The sequence below is a fragment of the Babylonia areolata genome, chromosome 13 (assembly GCF_041734735.1).
Source record: "Babylonia areolata isolate BAREFJ2019XMU chromosome 13, ASM4173473v1, whole genome shotgun sequence".
NCBI classification, from domain to species: Eukaryota; Metazoa; Mollusca; class Gastropoda; order Neogastropoda; family Buccinidae; genus Babylonia; species Babylonia areolata.
Genome location: NC_134888.1, coordinates 21139349 through 21161848, shown reverse-complemented (window position 1 = coordinate 21161848; position 22500 = coordinate 21139349). Strand labels below are relative to the sequence as shown.

General features: G+C 40.8%; 3 protein-coding genes across 3 annotated transcripts in view; all 3 read right to left on the bottom strand.

Moving 5' to 3' along the window:
• Positions 1–4965, bottom strand: part of LOC143288720 (uncharacterized) — a 6349-nt gene extending 1384 nt beyond the window's left edge. Inside the window, exons 1-3 of the mRNA XM_076597347.1 lie at positions 4921–4965; positions 3805–3873; positions 2104–2205 (exon numbers count right to left, since the gene is read on the bottom strand). Coding sequence (XP_076453462.1) covers positions 2104–2205; positions 3805–3873; positions 4921–4965 — 216 coding nt within the window. The remainder of the gene's footprint in view (positions 1–2103; positions 2206–3804; positions 3874–4920) is intronic.
• Positions 4966–8775: 3810 nt separating this feature from the next.
• On the bottom strand, positions 8776–17432 carry LOC143289138 (cilia- and flagella-associated protein 107-like). The gene is made up of 3 exons (XM_076598022.1): positions 17226–17432; positions 15750–16038; positions 8776–13856 (listed from the first exon to the last, which is right to left on the bottom strand). The coding sequence occupies exons 1-3, from the start codon at positions 17334–17336 to the stop codon at positions 13579–13581; spliced, it is 678 nt and encodes a 225-aa protein (XP_076454137.1). The 5' UTR covers positions 17337–17432; the 3' UTR covers positions 8776–13578.
• A 3150-nt stretch (positions 17433–20582) lies between these two features.
• Positions 20583–22500, bottom strand: part of LOC143288719 (uncharacterized) — a 5906-nt gene continuing 3988 nt past the window's right edge. Inside the window, exon 4 of the mRNA XM_076597345.1 lies at positions 20583–21359. Within this exon, the coding sequence (XP_076453460.1) occupies positions 21195–21359 (165 nt within the window). The 3' untranslated portion in view covers positions 20583–21194. The remainder of the gene's footprint in view (positions 21360–22500) is intronic.

Genomic DNA, 22500 nt, shown 5'->3' with positions numbered 1-22500 from the left:
CCGAGGTCCCGTGTGGAGCATGCACTCAGCGCACGTAAAAGAACCCACGGCAACAAAAGGGTTGTTCCTGGCAAAATTCTATGGAAAAATCGATAGGAAAAACAAAACAAAAAACAAAAAACTGCACGCAGGGGGGAAAAAAAAAGGGGGGGGGGGGGGCGTAGCGCTGTAGTGTAGCGACGCGCTCTCCCTGGGGAGAGCAGCCCGAATTTCACACAGATAAATCTGTTGTGATAAAAAGAAGTACAAATACAAATACAAAATATTGTTGTTGTTGTCATTCGTGTTTAGTAGCAGTAGTGGTAGTAGCACTACTACTATTAATATTATTGCTGTTGTTGTCGTTGTTATTGCAGTGTGTTTGTGTGTGATTGTGTGTGAGTGGGTTTTTTTTTTTTTTTTTTTTGGTTGTTGTTTTGTTTGTTTGTTTGTTTTGTGTGTGTGTGTGTGTGTGTGTGTGTGTGTGTGTGTGTCTGTGTGTGTCTGTGTGTATCTGTGTAGGGTGAGGGTGGGGAGGGAGGAGAGTGGCGCATAATGTGGGCATTTTTTATGTGCCTTTCATAAATCAAGTTCATTCCATTTCATAAGACGAATAAGATCAAATGAGATATGTAAGATGAAATGAACAAAACAAAGTAAAATAAACTGGAATAAGAACATGTAAAACAGAAAATAACATTAACTGAGGTGAAAAACAAAGTAAAATAAACTGGATTAAGAACATGTAAAACAGAAAATAACATTAACTGAGATGAAAAACAAAGTAAAATAAAATAAAATGGATTAAGAACATGTAAAACAGAAAATAACACTAATTGAGGTGAAAAATACCCCCCGAAAGCGGAGTATGGCTGCCTACAAGGCGGAGTAAAAATGGTCACACACGTAAAAGCCCACTCGTGTACATACGAGTGAACGTAGGGGTTGCGGCCCACGAACGCAGAAGAAGAAGAAGAAGAGGTGAAAAATAAAATATCATCTTCTTCTGCGTTCACTCGTATGCACACGAGTGCGCTTTTACGTGTATGACCGTTTTTACCCCGCCATGTAGGCAGCCATACTCCGTTTTCGGGGGTGTGCATGCTGGGTATTTTCTTGTTTCCATAACCCACCGAACGCTGACATGGATTACAGGATCTTTAACGAGCGTATTTGATCTTCTGCTTGCATATACACACGAAGGGGGTTCAGGCACTAGCAGGTCTGCACATATGTTGACCTGGGAGATCGTAAAAATCTCCACCCTTTACCCACCAGGCGGCGTCACCGTGATTCGAACCCGGGACCCTCAGGTTGAAAGTCCAACGCTTTAACCACTCGGCTATTGCGCCCGTCATAAAATATCATAAAACGAAATGAAAATAACATAACCTACAGAGCATATCTGCTGCTGCTATCGTTGATGTGTTCCAGCATTAAAATGAAGTGAAATTAAATATAATAAAGATAAGATAAAATAGACTAAGTTTCAGTTTCAGTTTCTAGAGCAGGCGTCACTGCGTTCGGACAATTCCATATCCGCTACACCACATCTGCTAGGCAGATGCCTGACCGTCAGCATAACAATGTGCCTTAGTCAGGCTTTCAGTGCATAGATATATATATATATATATATATATATATATATATATATATATATATATATATATATATATATATATATATATATATATGTATATCTGTGTACCTATCAAGAGTGGATTTCTTCTACAGAATTTTTGCCAGAGGACAACACTCTCGTTGCCATGGGTTCTTTTTTCAGTGCGCCAAGTGCGTGCTGTGCATGGGACCTCTTTCGAATGACTAGACGCTCGGTTTGAGTTTTCGGTCAAATATTGGATGAAAGGGCGAAGAGCTGGAATCGAAACCAGACCCTCACGGACTCTCTTTGAGCGTCTTGACCATTCGGCCACCTCCCTCCTTATATATATCTCTATATATATATATAAATATATATATATATATGTATGTATGTTGGTATATATATATGTGTGTGTGTGTGTGTATGCATATATATATATATGTGTGTGTGTGTGTGTGTGTGTATGTAAGAACATAAAGACAAGATATAAAATAAAATAAAAAGAAATGAAATGAAATCACCTCCAGAGCATATCGGCTGGTGGTGTCCTTAATCTGTTCCAGCATGGGGGCGTCCACACGGATGAAGTAACACTCTGTGGCCGATCTCACCAGGATCACGTGCTGTCAACAAGGTGTCAAAGGGCGCGGACTGATTCATAATTATACGTTACACCACATCTGCCTGTTGTCCAAAAAAAAACAAAAAAAAAAAACCCAAACATCCAGACAAACAAACAAAAAACCAAGAAAAACAAGAAATAAGGAAAATCTCTGACCTTTGCATATGCCCAACACGCTGATCAGGACTTGAAAGCCTATATTCTAGGTTTGTGTATAACCTTAACTCTCTCCCTACGAACGGCGAAAGAGACGACGTTAACAGCGTTTCACCCCAATTACCACCATCAAAATATTGCAAGCGGAAGGCTCTTATACTGAAGAAGGTAAATGTTGACAAAGAATACCACACTTCTGACGACGGAAGCTAAAGGTTGGGTTATTGAGACACCCACTGGACATCCGAGGGGTCTGTGTAGAGGAGAACAGAGGACTGGCCGTACTGAGTAAGTTAACCTTAAAAATTGAAATAAGATAATGAGATCGAAATCAAACAAAGAAGAATATATATATATATTAGAATATAGTAAAGTTAAAGAGGCTAGAGGGAGAATGGACCATGCTCAGTAAACCCGCGTGCAACCTACACATGCGCACACAATGATACAAGCGTGCAAATGCGCGCGTGCGCACGCACACACACACACACACACACAAACACACACACACACACACACACACACACACACACACACACACACACACCACAACATAAGTATGGACACACACACACACACAGGGTAAGGGTCGCATGTCCATGCTTAAGAACACCATGTCTGTAGAACTATAGAAGTGAATTTGACTACCCTTTGACAGATAGCCCTTAATTAAGATCCAGTTGTTTAGGACTCTGGTCTTGCTACGTTTGATAAAGGTTGCGTTGCTCAAGGGGGTGATTCCTGGTTGTCTGCCTTTGGGTGGGAGGTCCGTCTGGTGTCCTAGGGCAAGAGGAGTGTAGGGGGGAGGGGGGCTTGGGGGACAGGGGTGGGGGTGGGGGGGCATAAAACCACGATCATTACACAGCTTATACAGCCCAGTCACTTGGTTGAACGCGTTGCACCGCGACTCCCCCTTCGAATGCTGGATATATATATATACATACCTCCCACCCGGACAGACAACCGTAAACGCAACCTTCACCGAACCTACCCTGCCCTGCCCTGCCCTGTCATGTCCTGCCCTGCCCCGCCCTGCCCTGCCCTGCCCTGCCCTGTCCTATCCTGCCTTGCACTGCCCTGCCCTGTCCTATCCTGCCTTGCCCTGCCCTGTCCTGCCCTGCCCTGTCCTGTCTTGTCCTGTTTCGTATCGTTTTGCCTCGTCTCGTCCGGTCTTTTCCTTTATGTCTTGTCTTGTCCCGTCCTGTCCTGTCTTGTCTTGTCTTGTCTCGTCTCGTCTTGTTGTGTCCTCATTGAAAACTGTCCTATCTAATTTCGCCCTGTTCCTTTCTAGTCCCGTTTCTTCTCGTGTATCGTCTCGCCCAGTCTCGTCTCGTCTCGTCTCGTAACGTCTTGCGCGATCTTCTGCCCACGCGTTTTTTTTGTGTTTTTTTTTTGTGTGTGTGTGGTTGGTTTTTTTTTGTTTTTTTTTTTTTTTTTTACTTACCGGGTTAGGGTGATACTCAAAGGTGACGTCATGGAAGCGCTCAGAATAATTGGGATTGAGGAAGAACCCCTGAGAACAGCACACACATGACACCTGCGTCAATTTGAGAAACTCACAAAAAATCACACACCTGAAATATTGCGCCGTACGTACAGTGTGTTATAGCTACGTAACTTTTGCATTAAGGGGAAAAAAGTGATAAACACATTAAGGGGGATGGGAGAGACAGACAGAGAGAACATTTGCTTTGAGGAGGGGGTGGGGGGGTGGTGGAGGAATAAACACATCAGGCTTTTTTTTCATTCTTTCTTGGTAAACAGGTAAAATATGATTAACACACAATACAAAAATAACAGCACGACAAAAGTAGAGAGACAGACAGACAGACAGACACACAGACAAACAGACAGGCTGAAAAGTTATCCCCATAGCGCTGTATCGTGGTAATAAGATACCGAAGTGAAAAAAATAAATAAAAAATATATATATATATATATATATATATTGATCGACAATTTTCAACCAATGTTTAATAAAGCAGGAGACACTGGATTTTTTCCCCCAGCAAATTGTGGATATTTTGTAGTTGTCCAGATATCGCACTGTTCGTACAGAGCGTACACATTAGCTTAGAAATTGTACACCTTCTTCGTTCGTGGGCTACGGACTCCAACGTTCACTTGTATGCACGAGCGGGATTTTACGTGTATGATCGTTTTTACCTCCGTTATGTAGGCAGTCATACTTCGTTTTCGGGGGAGGGGATGGGGTAGAAGTTTTGCTCGCATAACACAAACTGTAGGTGGTGGGTAGGAACTGACCAGGATAGCGTTGCATGAGCTATCGTGGCAACGCTGAATTTGTTCAGCGTTAGAAGACCTGTCCTAGGCCAATAATATTACCGTACTATTGGGGAAAAAATTCCTAACAGGAAGCGAACTTAGTGCTGTAAAGATCTTTCGTGGAACCCAACCAAGCTCATCAACCGTCAAACCAAATATGAAATACATCTAGACAAATGAGTAAATTAATTAATTAATAGATAAATAAATAAATAAATAAATAAATAAACGAAAGAAAAATCAGCCAAACACACGTTTCAACATTATAACTTACAGCAGCAATTCCGGAGAAGACGAGAACAATTAGAACAGCCTGCATCTTAATCTTCGTACGACTGTCGTGCTGACAACGAATAGCAGATATGTCCCCGCTCCACGTGTCTTTATAACAATCAGATCTGATAAGATACAAAACAAAACCAAAAAAAAAAAAAAAAAAAAAAAATCTGGTGCGCCGGACATAGGTCAGTCTCATTTCTGACCTGTTATGTGATGACGGTAACTGTCTGTGGGTCAATAATCAGTACTTTTCTTTGATTATATATATATATATATATATATATATATATATATATATATATGTAATCAACTGGATGGTCCAGTGTTGTTGGGTTGCATCAGATCGCCTGCTTAACTGTTGGAAGATTTTATTGGACCTTGAGATTTTCGCTTCTACTACTGCATCAACGTAAACAACAACGAAGAAGAAGAAAAAAAACGATGACAACGACGGTAATAATGATAGAATGGACTTCTTCTTTGTTTTCTAGAAGAAGGAGGAGGAGGAGGGGAGGATAATGATGCAATGATGATGCTGATAATGGTGATATTTTCGACCATAATTATATCTGACATAATTTCAAGATAAGGACTTATGAGTGCTTCCCCTTCCACGCACACAGTCTAGCCCAGCTAGACGTTACGTGTTAGAAGCAATCATCTACTGTGAATGCATGTATACAGGTATTTGTGGTGGATATAATTCAAGCCATTCATATCTTGGCCGCCGTTATAGTTTTTAAAATGACCACCGGCCAATCTGGGCATACCATGAGCAGATATTTGTAAAATTCTGTTGTATTTTCGTGGACTAAAGCATTTTCACTGTACCAAATCCCCCTTTTTTTATAATTATCTGTGGATTTGGAACACAAAATCGCTTCAGTTGCATATCAATATATTTTAGTCAGAAAAGTAACATTCAAAGGCGACAATGCTCACTATTTACATGGTGCATGAACCTTACTGCACAAATCTAACAAAAAAAATCTGATATACATCGTTGTTTGATGCTAAAAACGATGTTATTCCGTCTTTACTCTGAAAATATTGAGCACTGGTATGAAAGATTCATTTTGTCATTTGCAACGGAACACAATATTGTCCATGCCAAAGTATCTGTTGTGTGCATGTAAATGTACAGCCAATTCTTCTCTTAGTCTGAACAAACTGCACAAGCACAACATTCTGTTCAGAATTCCACTTTCTAACAATACAGATATTTTCCAGATCAGTTACCGTCATGAACTCTAGGCACATAAATCCCTGAAAGTGAGTGTTGCACTTGTAGTCTCTTGTCAGTTCTTGTGCTTGGCAGACTATTCCGCATTCCATATATTCCTGCAGCTGACTTTACAATGGCACGCTACTGTACAACCAAGTTCAAAGAAATCACATGAAACACCACAGTATTGCATATGTTGTAAGCTTCGCCAAAAGCTAGGGCTTAACTCACTCAGTACGGCCAGTCCTCTCTTCTCCTCTACATAGACCCCTCGGATGTCCAGTGGGTGTCTGAATGACCCAACCTTTAGCTTCTGTCGTCAGAATTGTGGTATTCTTTGTCAACATTCACCTCTTCAGTATAGGAGCCTTCCGCTTGCAATATTTTGATGGTGGTAATTGGGGTGAAACGCTGTTAACGTCGTCTCTTTCGCCGTTCGTATGGAGAGAGTTAAACACTTCACGGCCATTCTCTTTCGCCTCTGAGATTCCAGCCACTGTCCACAACCACAGGCAGATACGAGAGAACATCCAGGCCTCTTTTCCCGAAGCTCCAAATGAATGCTTGGTGGTGGGATTGTCTGAAGTTCAGTTCAGTTTTAGTGCACCATGCATGAAGGGAGATTCTCCAGGACTGGCGTCGGGAGGTGAATCAACTAGCTTCGGATCCACTCCACTTACGCATACCCAGATTCAAACTCTCGACTGTTGGCCGCCGTTCTTTCTCTGTCTCTGGACCTTGCAATTGGAATGAACTTCCTCTTTCGCTTCGTCAAGTCTCCACACTCAGCTCTTTCAAGTCTGGCCTTAAAACCCACCTCTTCCCAAAATAGCCTCCCTTCCCTGCCTCTTCCTTGTCTTTAGTTTCTCCAGTTTTAGAGTTATGCGTGCGTGAGAATGACTGGTGCGAAAGCGCTTAGATTTGTCTATGCACAAGATTCAGCGCTATAAAGTACCATTATTATTATTAGATCGCACGTGTTATATGGACTATTGTTCTATGCTCCAGTCACAGGGTTTACAGACAAAGTGACTGCATCAGCCAGGACGTAATCATCAGGAAAGTCTATACCGCCAAGAGTTTAGAGGAATGTGGTGCATTGCCCATTGATCGGCTCATTTTTAAATAAAATAGGTGAAAAGAGTGCAATGCATTTCACCAATCATTTCTTTGGCTGCATACGAGTATTTGAATTTTATATGCGAAGAAACATAGAAATAGCCATTAATATTCCCATTTTATTCTAGTAAGTGCCAGAGATAATTATAACAAAATTAATCATGTTTGGTGGCCATTTTGAAAACCGTCATTCACAAATACAGAAATATCATTCCATGTGGGATGCACTATACTACATCCAGACATTACATCCCAGGTCGATAATTGCTTATAACATGTAACGTTTAAGTGGTTTCGTTTTTCTTTACTTAAACTTCCGATTAACATGCGTGCGCGCTTAAGTGCACGTGCACGTGCGTATGCCATACGCATGTGTGTGGGTGGGTGGGTCGGCGGGGTGTTTTCTTCAGTTTAACGTCTATTCACTTTTAGTGTTTTTAGACGGGTGTGTGGGTGTGTGGATGTGTGTGTGTGTGGGGGTGGGTGGGTCGGGTGAGAGAGAGAGAGGGTAGGTGGGTCGTGTGTGTGTGTGTGTGTGTGGAGGGGGGGGGGGCAGGGGGTGTGGGGTCGGGTGAAAGAGAGAGAGAGAGAGGGTAGGTGGGTCGTGTGTGTGAGAGTGTGTGTGTGTGGGTGTGTGTGTGGTTAGGTGGGTCGGGTGTGTGTGTGAGAGAGAGAGAGAGTGGGTAGGTGGATCGGGTGTGTGTGTGTGTGTGTGTGTGTGTGTGTGTGAGTGAGAGAGAGAGAGAGGGTGGGTGGGTCGGATGTGTGTGTGTGTGGGAGGGGGGGGGAATGGGTAGGGGGGATTCATGTGTGTGTGTGTGTGTGTGTGTGTATGAGAGTGGGTGGGTGGGTCGGGTGTGTGTGTGTGTGTGTATGAGAGTGGGTAGGGGGGTCGAGTGAGAGAGAGAGAAAGAGAGAAGAGAGAGAGTGGGTGGGTGGGTGGGTGTACCCTTGAAGTCGCAGCCTGGCCTCACTCACAGGCCTTGACTCCTATGGGGCCACAAGACAATGGGGCCGATCATGCGGTCGGTCACTGGAGACAACACAGCTGATGAGGAGTCTGCCTTATCTTGCTGTTCACTCTTCGTCAGTGTCGTCCTGAAGTCGTTCAACTAGACGTCGTCGTTGTGTGTACGTTTTTTGTACCCCTTGTTCCGTGCTTCAGCGTTGAAGGTTACTGCGAGTTTATTGTTTAATAATCAGCACACAGCGTCTTACTTTTTTCTTCTTCTTTTTTTTTTTTAATTCAAGATTGTTCATAATTATACAAAACCATGCATGCGTGTACGTGCATATGTGTGCACTGGCACACACACACACACACACACACACACGCAAACTCACGCAAACATCATAGTACCCCCCCCCCCCCCCAAGACAGACAGACAGACACACACACACACACACTCACACACACACACAGACACACACATATACACACAGACACACACCCACACTGACATTCCATAAAAAAAAAGAACAGAAACCATACAGATCAGGTAGAAAACTTTTTTTTTTTTAATATACTTTATTTCTTTACAGTATCACACATCAGTGTTATTATTACAAGAAAAAAATCCAAACAGGGAGACAGTTTGACACATCACAGTCATACTTTTTAAAACAAACCAGTGTACGGTGATATCCTTTCGTCACATATTACAAAAATACAACATGAATAAATGTGGACTTGAAGACTTCTTCTCATCTAACTTGATTTGTAAAACCATTCTGGAAAGCGGGACAGACAGATTGTGAAAAGAATTTATGTCTGATTAAATGTAGTTTTAGTGAGAAAAAAAAAAAAGAACCAAGCAGTAATCATAGGAAAAATGCTGAAAATTTGAAAAAGAAAAAAAAAAGCGCTTAAAGAAGTGTCTGTTTGTGCGTTTGTCTGTCTGTTTATCTGTTTTAGTTATGTGATGTGGCTGGACAGGACAGAGACAACAGGACATTTTTTTTTTAAAAACATGATTCTCGTTTCATAGTACAGAAAATAATTGAGCTTTTTTTTCTTTCTTTTTTTCAAGGAAAAAAAACAACAAGGAAAAGAAGCAAAATGCAAAACAAGCAAAAAGCAGTAACATAAAAATTTAAAAAAAAACAATAGCAAGGCACTGAAATGCCTAAATCTTTCAAATAAACTTTAATTACAGAGACGAGCAAATACTTTTCAATAAGGATAATGAGATAATGTTTTCAATTTCACATTCAAAGTGAAGATTCAAATGACTGAATACTAAAATTCAAAGGGAACAAAACTCTAGCAAATGCTTCAAAATCGCATGCTGGCTTTCAAAAAATAATCAAATACATGTGGTTTCACACTGTGCTTAAATTGTAAACTGCTTTAAATAAGTACATTACACATGAGCAGATAACATCGTTACTGAAAAAAAAAAACACACAAAAAAAAACAGTGGCCACAATTTAGAACGAATGGTTGTGGTGGTGGGCTATTTGACGGCAAATCAACTAGTTATACAAGTGAAGGCACTCAACTCTTAACATTAATATTGTTTTTATCATAACAGTGAATGAGCAAACACACTGAGTCTGAAGCCAGTATCACAGCTTTGGTACCAAATCATAAAATACATGCATGTCTTGTAAACATCATACTTCAACACGGAGTGTGTGAGAAGAAAAAATACATTTACATACAATGAAAGATGGGAGGTGGGTTGGAGGGGGTAGTGGGGGGTGGGGGGGGGGGGGGGAGTGTTATCACTAAGGCAAACTGTGCAGATTCAGTGACAACAACCACCTCAAAACTGACATCAAACACATGCACTCACACACATACGTACCAACATACCCAGCTCAAATTCACTCCCCACATACACAAAGAGAGATGAACAGAGAGTGTGAAACAACATACAGATGTCCAAGCAAGAAAGAGACTTTACTGCTATGAAACCTTCAACTGCACTGTCACTTTTTCTCATGACTTTGCGAGTGTATGGTAGACAGGCTCACTGCCAAAACAAGTTTGGTACACAGGTAAATAGCCATTGGAGTCAACCACAAAATGATCTCTTCTTGTGCCATCACAATGAGCACTGTCTAAAGTAGGGGCAAGAAATGTTTCGGTGCTGATGGCATTCTATTCAGTTCTTCACAAGTATTTTGTCTGGCAGAAAGGTAGGCAAGGTTTCATGTTCTTTTTTTCTTTTTCTTTTTTTAACAACTGATTCTTTTTCTTTTCTTCTTCTTTTTAAATCTTTTTTTTTTTAACTGTTTTTGTTGAATAAGAAACAGTCTTTCTTAATGTAAATTGGATCAGTTGACTTTTTTTCTTTTTCTTTTTTGTTACTGTATTTACATTGAAAATTTATCAGCTGAACATGAGTTGCTTCCCTCTTTATAAATCTGGCTGCTTCAACTCTAAGAAGTGGATGAGCATTAATTTTGTAACCATGTTTGTATTATCTACATAAGTAAAATTGGCAATCACTTTTAACACTCCATCTTCCTAACCATTTTTCTTCAATAAATTTTGTTTCTATAGTGCTCTATAATTCTAGATTATATTTTGTTATATTTGATCAAATAACATTTTAGATAATAATGCAGATACTTCTTTCACAGTTCACCATCACAAACAGTCCTTTTTTCTTAAACCACTTACATTCTGGAGTCAGTAAAAGTTTGAAACCCTCCTGTTTTAACTTAAATTCTGTGTCCTAACACAAAAATTGTACTCACACATGAGTGGACCAGTGCAGTGAAAGGCTGCCTCTTGATGATGCCTGTTTCTTCAGCAAAATCTGAGTCGAAACTGAAGTACAACTGACCAAATATCAATAGAATATTCAGCCTGTATGGAGATCTGAAAGCAAACCATCTCGAAACAGTGCACATGGATCAGAGGCAGAAGTTACCCCCCACCCCACCCCCTTCCCCACCCCTGAAAGGGAACATTGTACCACCGTCTTTATAACAAGTAAACATTCTAAAAATATGGTGACAGTCTCATACTCTATAAAGATATCAAAGTATAAACAAGACGGACAGTGAAAACTATCATTCTGTTCAGTAGGCAGGAATGAGATCAAGCTGAGACAGACAATACTTGGGAGTTGAAAGATGAGACAAAACAGATTGATTCTCTTTTTTTTTCCATTTAAAATCATTAATACTGGGACATATTCATCATATGTGTATATCACAAGTTTAGCAAGTTTCTGCTTCGTTTGTTAATCAATACCTCATGCAGAAACTAGCTTCTGAATCGTCAGCACAGGTAAAACAGGCTGTGGACGGTAATACTGTTAATCAACATTTAATCCTCATCTATTTTTCAAAAGTGAACATTATTAAAGCCAGTCATAAACACCCAAATGAGTTTAACTTTATGCTGAAAATCTCTGATTAAATTCAGATGGGTGTGCTGCTGTAAGAAAATAGTAAGAACAATATTCGCACAATGTGCATATATGCACCTTCACATATACGCACATACCTACACACACTCAACTAAGGGCAAGGCTGCAATGCGATGAGTGGGTGGGGGTCTGGGGGGGGGGCTGTAGGGGGGGTGATGTGGAACTTCTGGCAAAACAGAAACAAAATCTCACAGCCAAAATAAGTGATGACTGCCAAAATAAATAAATGGCATATACATGGAAACACAAGGGATGTCGTTGGCTATGATAAACCGCACACACACACACACACAAACATTCACAGAGAGCAGTATATAAAAAAAAAAAGAATGAAAACAAAAGGAAAAAAAAAAAGCATTAAGGGGCACACTGACATGTGATAAAAGTGACAAACTTATCGCAGTGGACACAGCAGAAAAATGAAAGATACATCTGGCATCTGGCTGCCATAGGAAGGGACTGCACTTCGTCTGTCTTCATTCACTGAGGGAGAAGCCACACTTCTCCCCCCTTTCAATTTTTCTCCATAAAACAAAACATATAAAAAAAAAAAAATTTTTTTAAAGCACACAGTACGGAAAAGCGTTGTCTTGATTACCTCAGAGGTAGCAGTGTGACTTTGGTAGTGTGAGTAAACTCTGTAAGTCAAAATGCTATCTTCTTTTTTTTTCAGAAATGAAATAGTAGCAGTAAAATTAAAAAATCTTTAAGTTCAGGCCTGACATTTTTCTTCTTCCTCCTCTTCTCCTCCGCTGCTAACAGGGTCACATATCTCTGTCAAAACTTTGTTAAAAAAATATAAGAAATAAAAAAAGATATGCACAGAGAGTTTGTAAGCGTGTGCGAACATTACTGTAAAAAAAAAAAATTGCCCTGATTATTTCTCTGAAGAACAAACGATACATGCTACAACTTCTGGAACAAAATTCAATCACAGAAAAATCAAATGCTCATATGATTTACAATCAAAGAAAACATCCCCCACGTAAAAGAGAAAAGAAAAAAAAAAGGCATTAACAGTTCTTCAGATTTATCACATACTGGTATAGAAATTTTTTTTTTAAGTATAACCATCAAATGAATGGAACTTGTAAAGCAAGCACGAAAAAAAAAAAAAAAAAGGCAGTACAGCAAAATCAAGATTCAAATACACAATGCTGGACGTATATAAAAATTATCACAGAATATGTGTAAAGTAATGCTGTGGGTGAATTTCACAATAATGCTGTGGATAGGTGACAAACAGGTGATAATCAAACACCTGCAGCGTTTTACACAACAGAGGCATGATCCCAATTTACAGCCTGTGCTCTTTTTGTGTCTCCAGTTACAAACCATTTGTTGTCTATTTCTACCAAGCCATTGACGAAACATACAGCAATGCTGAAGACTGAAATACAGGTTATTATGCAATCAGTGAAAACATTGATCACATTGAAGGCATGGGGAGAGAGAGAAGAAGTGAAAAATACATGTAGTAAAAAAAACATAATAATAACAATAATAATAAAAGTGAGAACTGCACAGAGGTGTAGAACTAAAAAAAAAAAAAAAAAAAAAAAATGGGGGGGGGGGGGGAAACAGGGCAGGAAGGGAAAGGGCAGTGGCGGGGTGTGCAAGGGAGATAACAAAGAAACTGTATGCCTGAGAGCATCACAAAGTGTTCACATTTTAGTACTGACACTCCCCGAAACATGGATACTACTTATAATGAATTTAGAGTGCTGGGTAGGGTTGGGGGCTTTGGAACAGAGTTAGAAGGAATAGGGAGATGGGGTACTGGAAAGAAGAAGGCTTCACCTCAAGAATTTAAAAAAGAAGGGAAAAAAAAACCAAAAAGCTATCAGGAACACATACACACATAAACACATAATAATAGATTAAAATCATAAAGATCATGAAAAAAATTTCCCCCTAGAATTTACACCGAAATATTGGTCATCTCCGCAGGCAGCTTCTCCGGCGACTTCATGATGGCAGTGTTGCGCAGGTGAAGATCCTTCAGCGTCTTGTTGACCGGGTGCAGCGTGGTGGAGTCGGACTTGGGCGTGGCGTAGCGCGTCTGGACCATGCGGTCAGCCGGCAGGTCCTGGTAGCTGGCCGTGTAGGTGGACAAGTAGTCTCCCCTGGTCTCATCGGCGATCTGCTCCGCCCAGTCTTTCTTCAGTTTACCCAGCAGGCCAAAGTTGGTGGCAGGCTCTGCAGAAAGTGAGAAACATTAATATACATGTAGTTTTTCTGTAGCCTTCTACAATTATGTATGTATAAGCTTTGTTGTTGTTGTTGTTTTTTCATTGCTTTGTTTCAGTGTTGTGGATGTGCGTGAATGTTAGACGTGGAGGTGGCTTGTTTCCACTCAAGATTTAGTGCAATATGATATGGGTAACTTATATAGCACCTATCCTTGGTCAGAGACCACGATCTAAGTGTTTACAAACTCGGGGTCAACTCCACAACAGGCTGCCTACCTGGGTAGAGCAGACTGACGGCTGCCATTGGGCGCTCATCATTCGTTTCCTGTGTCATTCAGTCCTATTTCACTCACGCACACATACACACTCAGACATGTAACATTTCATAAGTATGACTGTTCTGTTTATTTACCCCCACTATGTACACAGCAGGGGTGTGCGTGCTGGGTATGTTCTTGTTTCCATAACCCAACGAACGCTGACATGGATTACAGGATCTTTAATGTGCATATTTGATCTTCTGCATGTGTATATACAAATGGAGGGGTTTCAGACACTAGCACGTATGCACATATGTTGACCTGGGAGATCAGAAAAATCTCCACCCTTTATCCACCAGGTGCTGTTACCGAGATTCTAACTCGGGATCCTCAGATTGAAAGTCCAACATTTTAACTACTCGACTATTGTATCTAGTAGTAGTAGTAATAGTTGTAGCAGTAGTAGTACCAGTAGTTTCAAGTTATATATATATATACATATATTTATAATTATTCAATTTAATAAATGTTGGGTTGTTGTTGTTTTTTAGGTAACAGTTTTAGGCCATGCCATTTATGTCTGTCCCCCTGTGAGGTGTACAAGGGAATATGCTTTGGTGGTTAGTAAACTTCATGAATATCTACTGATCTCAGACAAGTGGACTTCCAGCTGGGGTTTGAAACTTTGCATTGCGGCATTCATCTGACTTTTTTTCTTTTTCTTTTTTTTCATGCTGCCATTACACTGACATCAACAATTGAAACCAGCTGTGATGTGTGGTCCTTTCGAGAGAGTGACAGAATGTGTGTGTGTGTGTGTGTGTGTGTGTGTGCGCGCGCGCGCACGCACATGTGTGTGTGTGTGCGCATGCGTGTGTGTGTGTATGTGTGTGTATATTCATGTGTGAGATTTTTCTGATTTCCCAGGTCAACATATGTGAAGACCTGCCAGTGCCAAACCCCCTTTGTGTGTATATGCAAGCAGAAGATCAAATACGCATGTTAAAGATCCTCTAATCCATGTCAGCGTTCGGTGGGTTATGGAAACAAGAATATACCCAGCATGCACACCACCAAAAGCGGAGTGTGGCTGCCTACATGGCAGGGTGAAAACAGTCATACACGTAAAATCCTTTACATACAAATGAACATGGGAGTTGCAGCCCACAAATGCAGAAGAAGAAGATGGCCTAGAGGTAACGCATCCGCCTTGGAAGCGAGAGAATCTGAGTGCGCTGGTTCGAATCACTGTTCAGCCGCCGATATTTTCTCCCCCTCCACTAGACCTTGAGTGGTGGTCTGGATGCTAGTCATTCGGATGAGACGATAAACCGAGGTCCCGTGTGCAGCATGCATTTAGCGCACGTAAAAGAACCCACGGCAACATAAGGGTTGTTCCTGGCAAAATTCTGTAGAAAAATCCAATTCAATAGGAAAAACAAATAAAACTACACGCAGGAAAAAATACAAAAAAAATGGGTGGCGCTGTAGTGTAGCGACGCACTCTCCCTGGGGAGAGCAGCCCAAATTTCACTCAGAGAAATCTGATGTGATAAAAAGAAATACAAATACAAATACAAATACCTCCAAACAAACAAAAAGAGACAAGATGAAAAAGACAAAAGCTAACACTGACTAACCCTGAACAGGATGATCGTTCTTCTCCGGCATCCAAGCCAGGTGGTGAGAGTTCCAGTCTCGAAGTTCCGGGACTTTCCTCTCCTTCCATCTGCCATTGTAGTCCTCATCGTACCATGACACCATATTGCTGGCATACTTGTTGCCGTGGTGATGGAAGACCAGTTCTGGAGGAAGGCCTTGGTTTCGCAGCTCTCCTTTGCGGCGAATGATGACGTCGGGACGATGGCTTCCAAAGTTGCGGAAGTCCATACGGTTTGTGCTGTTGTGCTTGTACTCACCTTTCAAGAACTGAAATCACCATGTTCACATTTAATTTATGTACAGTTTCCTCTTTTTTTTTTCTTTTTTTTTTCCAAAATAGAAGAGAAGACAATTTGATTCCTCACTCTCCCTCTCTCTGCCCTTTTCCCCTCTTTGTCTTCATCATTGTCTCTGTGTGTCTGTGAGTCTGTCTCCATTATTATACGTGCACACCCACACACACACCCACACACAAACACACACTCACACACACACACACACACACACACACACAATAACCTTCCTCTCCCAATTCTTAAACAGTCTGTCTATTCATAATGTCTCAATCTCAGTCCTCATCTTCACTTTCCATGTCATTCAGCAATCCATTTATAGTATCATAATCTTCTTACTCAATGAACAGAATCAAAGACACAACAGCAATGAACAATATGTTATGAGTATTCAACATGAACACATTTTATATTCATGTATGTGTATGCATATATGTGTGAGTGTCAGTGTGTGTGTGTGTGTGTGTGTGTGTGTGTGTGTGTTGTGTGTGTGTGTGTGTGTGTGTGTGTTGTCAGATCTTTCTTTGACATCTTCCCACTTTAAGTGATGTGGGGGTTGGGGGAGGGATGCATGTGTGCACACGTGTGTGTGTGTGTGTTTGTGTGTGTGTGTGTGTGTGTGTATGTGTGTGTATGCTTGAGTGTGTGTTTGCATGCGTTACTGTGTGTTACTGTGCTTGTAGTGTGTGTATGCATATATATGTACAAATATGCGGGAAACAGATACCTCTTCATACTGTTGATGCTGCTGATATGCATCATTTTAAATGTTTAATATTTTCAGTGAACATTGTCATAAGCTGATATAAATCATGTCATAAGTGAAAGAAGAAGAAGGTTCTTTGCTGTTTCTTGATTCAAATGTTATTGGTGCCATATAAATCCCATACAACATTATATAAGTTATCAATGAATTTAGACGTGTTAAATATACATATATATATATATATATATATATATATATATATATATATATATATATATATATACATATATATATAATAAAGGGTTTTGCATTCTACGTTCGTCGAGTGTATACTACACTCGTAAATCTCAACAGGCGGACGGCCGCAAAGTAAAAGAAGGTTAATATTATTATTAGAGACATTGACTCCTTGTCAGATCAGTATCTAGACCCCACTCTTATCGAGAGGCACTTACTGTGTGGCGATCTTCCGACCAGTTGCCGATCAAAACTCCAGGTGAAAACTTTTGTTCGATTCTCCATCCTGGCATATGCCACTTTCTAGGATCCATTTGAGCGCCCGCCATCCTGTTGATGAGAAACTGCACACAACCTCCCTTTCCTCACTGTTTCAATTTCTGCTTTCGACAACACCAGTGCGCGCACCTTCACGCGTAGGAGTAAAACTTTAAAAAGTATGCACTGTTCTCCTGAAACGTCAACTACATGTCTTCAGAAGCAGATGTATCACAAGCAAAATGTCATGAATACTTCAACTACTGTAACTATTGAGATGTTTTTCGTTGCCTTTCGACAATTCAAATTCTTCGTTTATGGATTCTATTCTATCGCGGCATGATAACGCAAATGAGCAGGTGTTCTGGTTGCTACCAGCGTTGCTATTACACAGAGTAGCCTCCCTTGTAGAATAACCCCCAAAACAAGCATCGGATACGGATACGGAAAACAACCAGCAAAGAGAAAATAGTAGTAGTAGTAGTAGTAGTAGTAGTAGAGACGGTGTCTGGTTACACTTAGATCGCGAGGTCTAATATTTGTCCCCTCTTGGTTTTGGTATTGATTGTTTTTATGTAGGTCGGTCGTGCCTAATGGGGTTTCTACTCATCCATAGCCATAAAATAGTTCTTCTAGCTGGGGCAGTTTGTCAATCAGGTTCTTGAACTCATTCACAGGTTTTGCAAATTTAACTGATTGAGGTAGTTAGGCAGGGTTAACGACTCTGAAAGAAAATGAGAATTTGCGCTTATTAGTTCTGGCATCATGCATTACAAACAATTTTCCTGCAGAATTTCTAGAGACATTTACATGTGCATAGGAGATAAGCGAGATAAAAGTGGAGATGGGGGCTTGGGGGTGTAGGTTGACCGATTGAGAATCTTAATTTTCCCGATTAAGCAGCGTGGGTGCTTTTTTTTTTTTTTTTACCTCTAGCGCTCTCTGACCAGAGGAACTGAGTCTGAGGTAATGCATCACGAGACGGACACTGCAGCTGTGAAGATGTAACTGTTTATTTAATGTAACTTGTAATTGCTTGTTGATGTATGTGTGTAACACCTTTAACAACATATGACGATTATTTAGTTGAGGGCAATAAGTCTAAAAAGGAGTAATAACAGTTCAGTTCAGTCTTGTTTTTGTTGTTGTTGTTGTTGTTTTAAATCACTGTAGCTTTTGAACTACTTGGCATCGATTTTACATTTGCGATGTGGGTTTTTTGGTGCTTTTTAATTGTTGGAACCTTTCTTAATTGTGGGTTGGTGGTGAAGTAGGTGACGGGGTGGGGTAAGTGACTGAGTGAGTGGGTAAATGTGTAAAGGCTGAGTTTAGTGGAGTCAGTGAGGGGTGGGGGTGACGGGGAATAGGATGTGAGTGAGTTAGGAGGTGGCTAAGTGAGTAAGGTGGTGTGTGTGAGAGAGAGAGAGAGAGAGAGAGAGAGAGAGAGAGAGAGCGTGTGCGTAAGTGTGTATGTTGTGTGTGTGTGTGTGTGTGTGTGTGTGTGTGTGTGTGTGTGAGTGTGTGTCATGTGTGTGCAGTAAGCGCGTGTGCGTGCGTGCACGCGCGTGTGTGTGTGTGTGTGTGTACCCGTTTTTTGTAAAGCGCCCAGCGCTCTATTTAGAGAATAGGCGTAATATAAATTCACATTAAAAAAAAAAGAAGTTATCATATCATGATTATCATAACTTAGTGAAGTGGTTAGGGCTAGTGAGTCAGTGAGTGAGTGAGTAGGTGAGTTAGGGTAGGATGGGTGGGTGACTGATTGATTGAATGTGTGTGTGAGTGAGAGATGATGGAGTGGGATGAATGAGTGAGTGAGAGAGCGAGCGAGTGTGTGAGGGGTGTGTGTCGGGGAATGAGTGATTGAGGGCTTTTGAAGGGTGGATGAGTGGCAGACGAATATGGATATAGCTGTGTATGGGGGGACACGGCATGTTCGGAGCCATGTGTGAGCAATGCCTCTTAAATCAGTGGTGCTAATGAGTAGGAGCAGCCAAAAAAAAAACCCCCCAAAACAACAACAAAAACAACAACAAAAAACGTAAAAACAATTAAATGTGATTCGGTACAATACAATACAATACAATACAATGCAATACAATACAATACAATACAATGCAATGCAATACAATACAATACAATACAATGCAATACAATACAATACAATACAATGCAATGCAATACAATACAATACAATGCAATGCAATGCAATGCAATGCAATGCAATACAATACAATACAATACAATGCAATACAATACAATACAATACAATACAATACAATGCAATACAATACAATACAATGCAATACAATACAATACAATACAATACAATACAATGCAATGCAATGCAATACAATACAATACAATGCAATGCAATACAATACAATGCAATGCAATGCAATACAATACAATGCAATACAATACAATACAATACAATGCAATGCAATGCAATACAATACAATACAATGCAATACAATACAATACAATACAATACAATGCAATACAATACAATACAATACAATACAATACAATACAATGCAGTGGTCTAACACAAGGCATTGCTGTATGATACAACGCTCGTCACTCATAACACAACACTACGGTAAACATCACTACACTACACTAGACTACACTACACTACACTACACTACAACTTGAAACACAACACAACACACTAACAACACTACACTACACACTACACTACACTACTCTACACTACACTACACTACACTACACTACAACATCCAGTGATCAGACACAAGGCATTGCTGGAAGATACAATACTCGTCACTCAAAACACAACACTACGGTAAACTTCACTACACAACACAACACAACACAACACGACACAACATAACACAACACAGTACTGGCACTGCAGTACGCTGCAATTCAATTCAATACAATACAATACAATACAATACAACACAACACAATACTATCATCAGGACGAGTACTGTGCAGCCAGCCTGAGTGTGTGTGTGGGCGGTGGAGTGTGTGGTGGGTGGGGTCCGAGTGGGAGTGGGGGTGGGGTTGGGGAGTGTGCGCACGTGCTTGTGCGTGTGACAGCCTGCTCGAAAGACAGGCCAGGCAGACGGATATCTCTGGAAGCCATCGACGGTGTTCCAGAAGATGCGAAATTACCAGTAACCACTCTCTCTCTCTCTCTTCCCCCGACTCTCTCTTTCTCTCTGTCCAACCTTCTCTCTCTCTCTCTCTCTCTCTCTCTCTCTCACACACACACATACACACACACACACACACACACACACACACACACACACACACACACACACACACAACTGTTTGTCTTTTGAATGAAGGCGTTTATTACAGAAAAGAAAGAGCTCCTCCGGTTAAACTCGAAGATTCAAGAAAGAAAGAAAAAAAAAACCGAAAGAAAAGAAAGTGAAGGGAAGGAAGGACAATGATACAACGCTCGTCACTCATAACACAACACTACGGTAAACTTCACTACACTACACTACACTACACTACAACTTGAAACACAACACACTAACAACACTACACTACACTACACTAGAAAGAAGAAGAAAAAAGAGAAAAGAACAGAACGGAAGGAGGGAAGAAACCAAGAAAGAAATAAGAAAGGAGAAAAGAAGAAGAAAGATTTTCAGTTTCAGTTTCAGTAGCTCAAGGAGGCGTCACTGCGTTCGGACAAAACCATATACGCTACACCACATCTGCCAAGCAGATGCCTGACCAGCAGCGTAACCCAACGCGCTTGAAGAAGAAAGAAAGAAAGGAAAGGACGGGAAGAAGGAAGGACGGAAGGAAGGAAGGACGGAAGGAGGGAGGGAAGGAGAGAAGGAAGAAAGGAAGGCAGGAAAGAAGAAAGAAAAAAAAAGAAAAAAAAAGAGAAAAGAACAGAAATTGCATTTAGGCAAAAATGACACGCCATACACAGCTCAGAAGTGGCAGTGGATGTCGTCAGCAAGGGGAAAGACGGTGCCCCCCATCAGCTGGCACATGCTGATGTACTCCATGGTCCTTCCGTCCCGGTGCAGGTCCACCGCTTTCCCCCACTGGTGGCTGCAGCCGTTCCTGTGGCACGCCCCCGTCAGCTCCTTGATCTGCACGGCCCATTGGTTGGTGCATATGATGTCACATGCCGTATGTATGGATGTATGTCTATATATATATGTGTGCGTGTGTGTGTGTGTGTGTGTGTGTACTTGGGAACTTAGCACCTTTAGATCTGCACAGTCACTGGCTGGTGCACATGATGTCACATACTACATATATATATATATATATATATATATATATATATATATATATATATATATATATATATATATATATACTTGGGAAATTAGTACGTTTTGATCTGCACAGCCATTGGTTGGTGCACATGATGTTACATACTATATATAATTTTTTTTTTTTTATGTATATATTTCGACTGTTACCATCAGAACAGCAGAGGTGGTAACTGCAGTCCCGACTATAATTATGAGCTAGAATTTGATCATAGTGGAGAGTGTCTTGCCCAAGTTACATCCCTACTCTCTCGGCCGGCCGAGGGTTTTAAGACAGTCAGCGCTGGGATGGTTCCCAAAGGCCAACTAGCCCCCAAGGCTGCAGCCTTATATATGTATACCTGGGAACTTAGCACGGTTTGATCTGCACGCCCATTGGCTGGCCTGCATGATGTCACATATTATATATATGCTTCGGAATTTGCACGGTTTGATCTACAGAGCTATTGCTTGATGTCACATACTATATATATACTTGGGAACTTAGATCGTTTTGATCTGCAGAGCCATTGGTTGGTGCACATTATGTCTCATGCTATATATGTACTTGAAAACTTGCACGGTTTGATCTGCTGAGCCACTGGTTGGTGCATATGATGTAACATACTATATATATATACTTGGGAGCTTGCACGGTTTGATCTGCTGAGCCATTGGTTGGTGCATATGATGTAACATACTATATATATATATACTTGGGAGCTTGCACGGTTTGATCTGCTGAGCCATTGGTTGGTGCATATGATGTAACATACTATATATATATACTTGGGAGCTTGCACGGTTTGATCTGCTGAGCCATTGGTTGGTGCATATGATGTAACATACTATATATATATATACTTGGGAGCTTGCACGGTTTGATCTGCTGAGCCATTGGTTGGTGCATATGATGTAACATACTATATATATATACTTGGGAGCTTGCACGGTTTGATCTGCTGAGCCATTG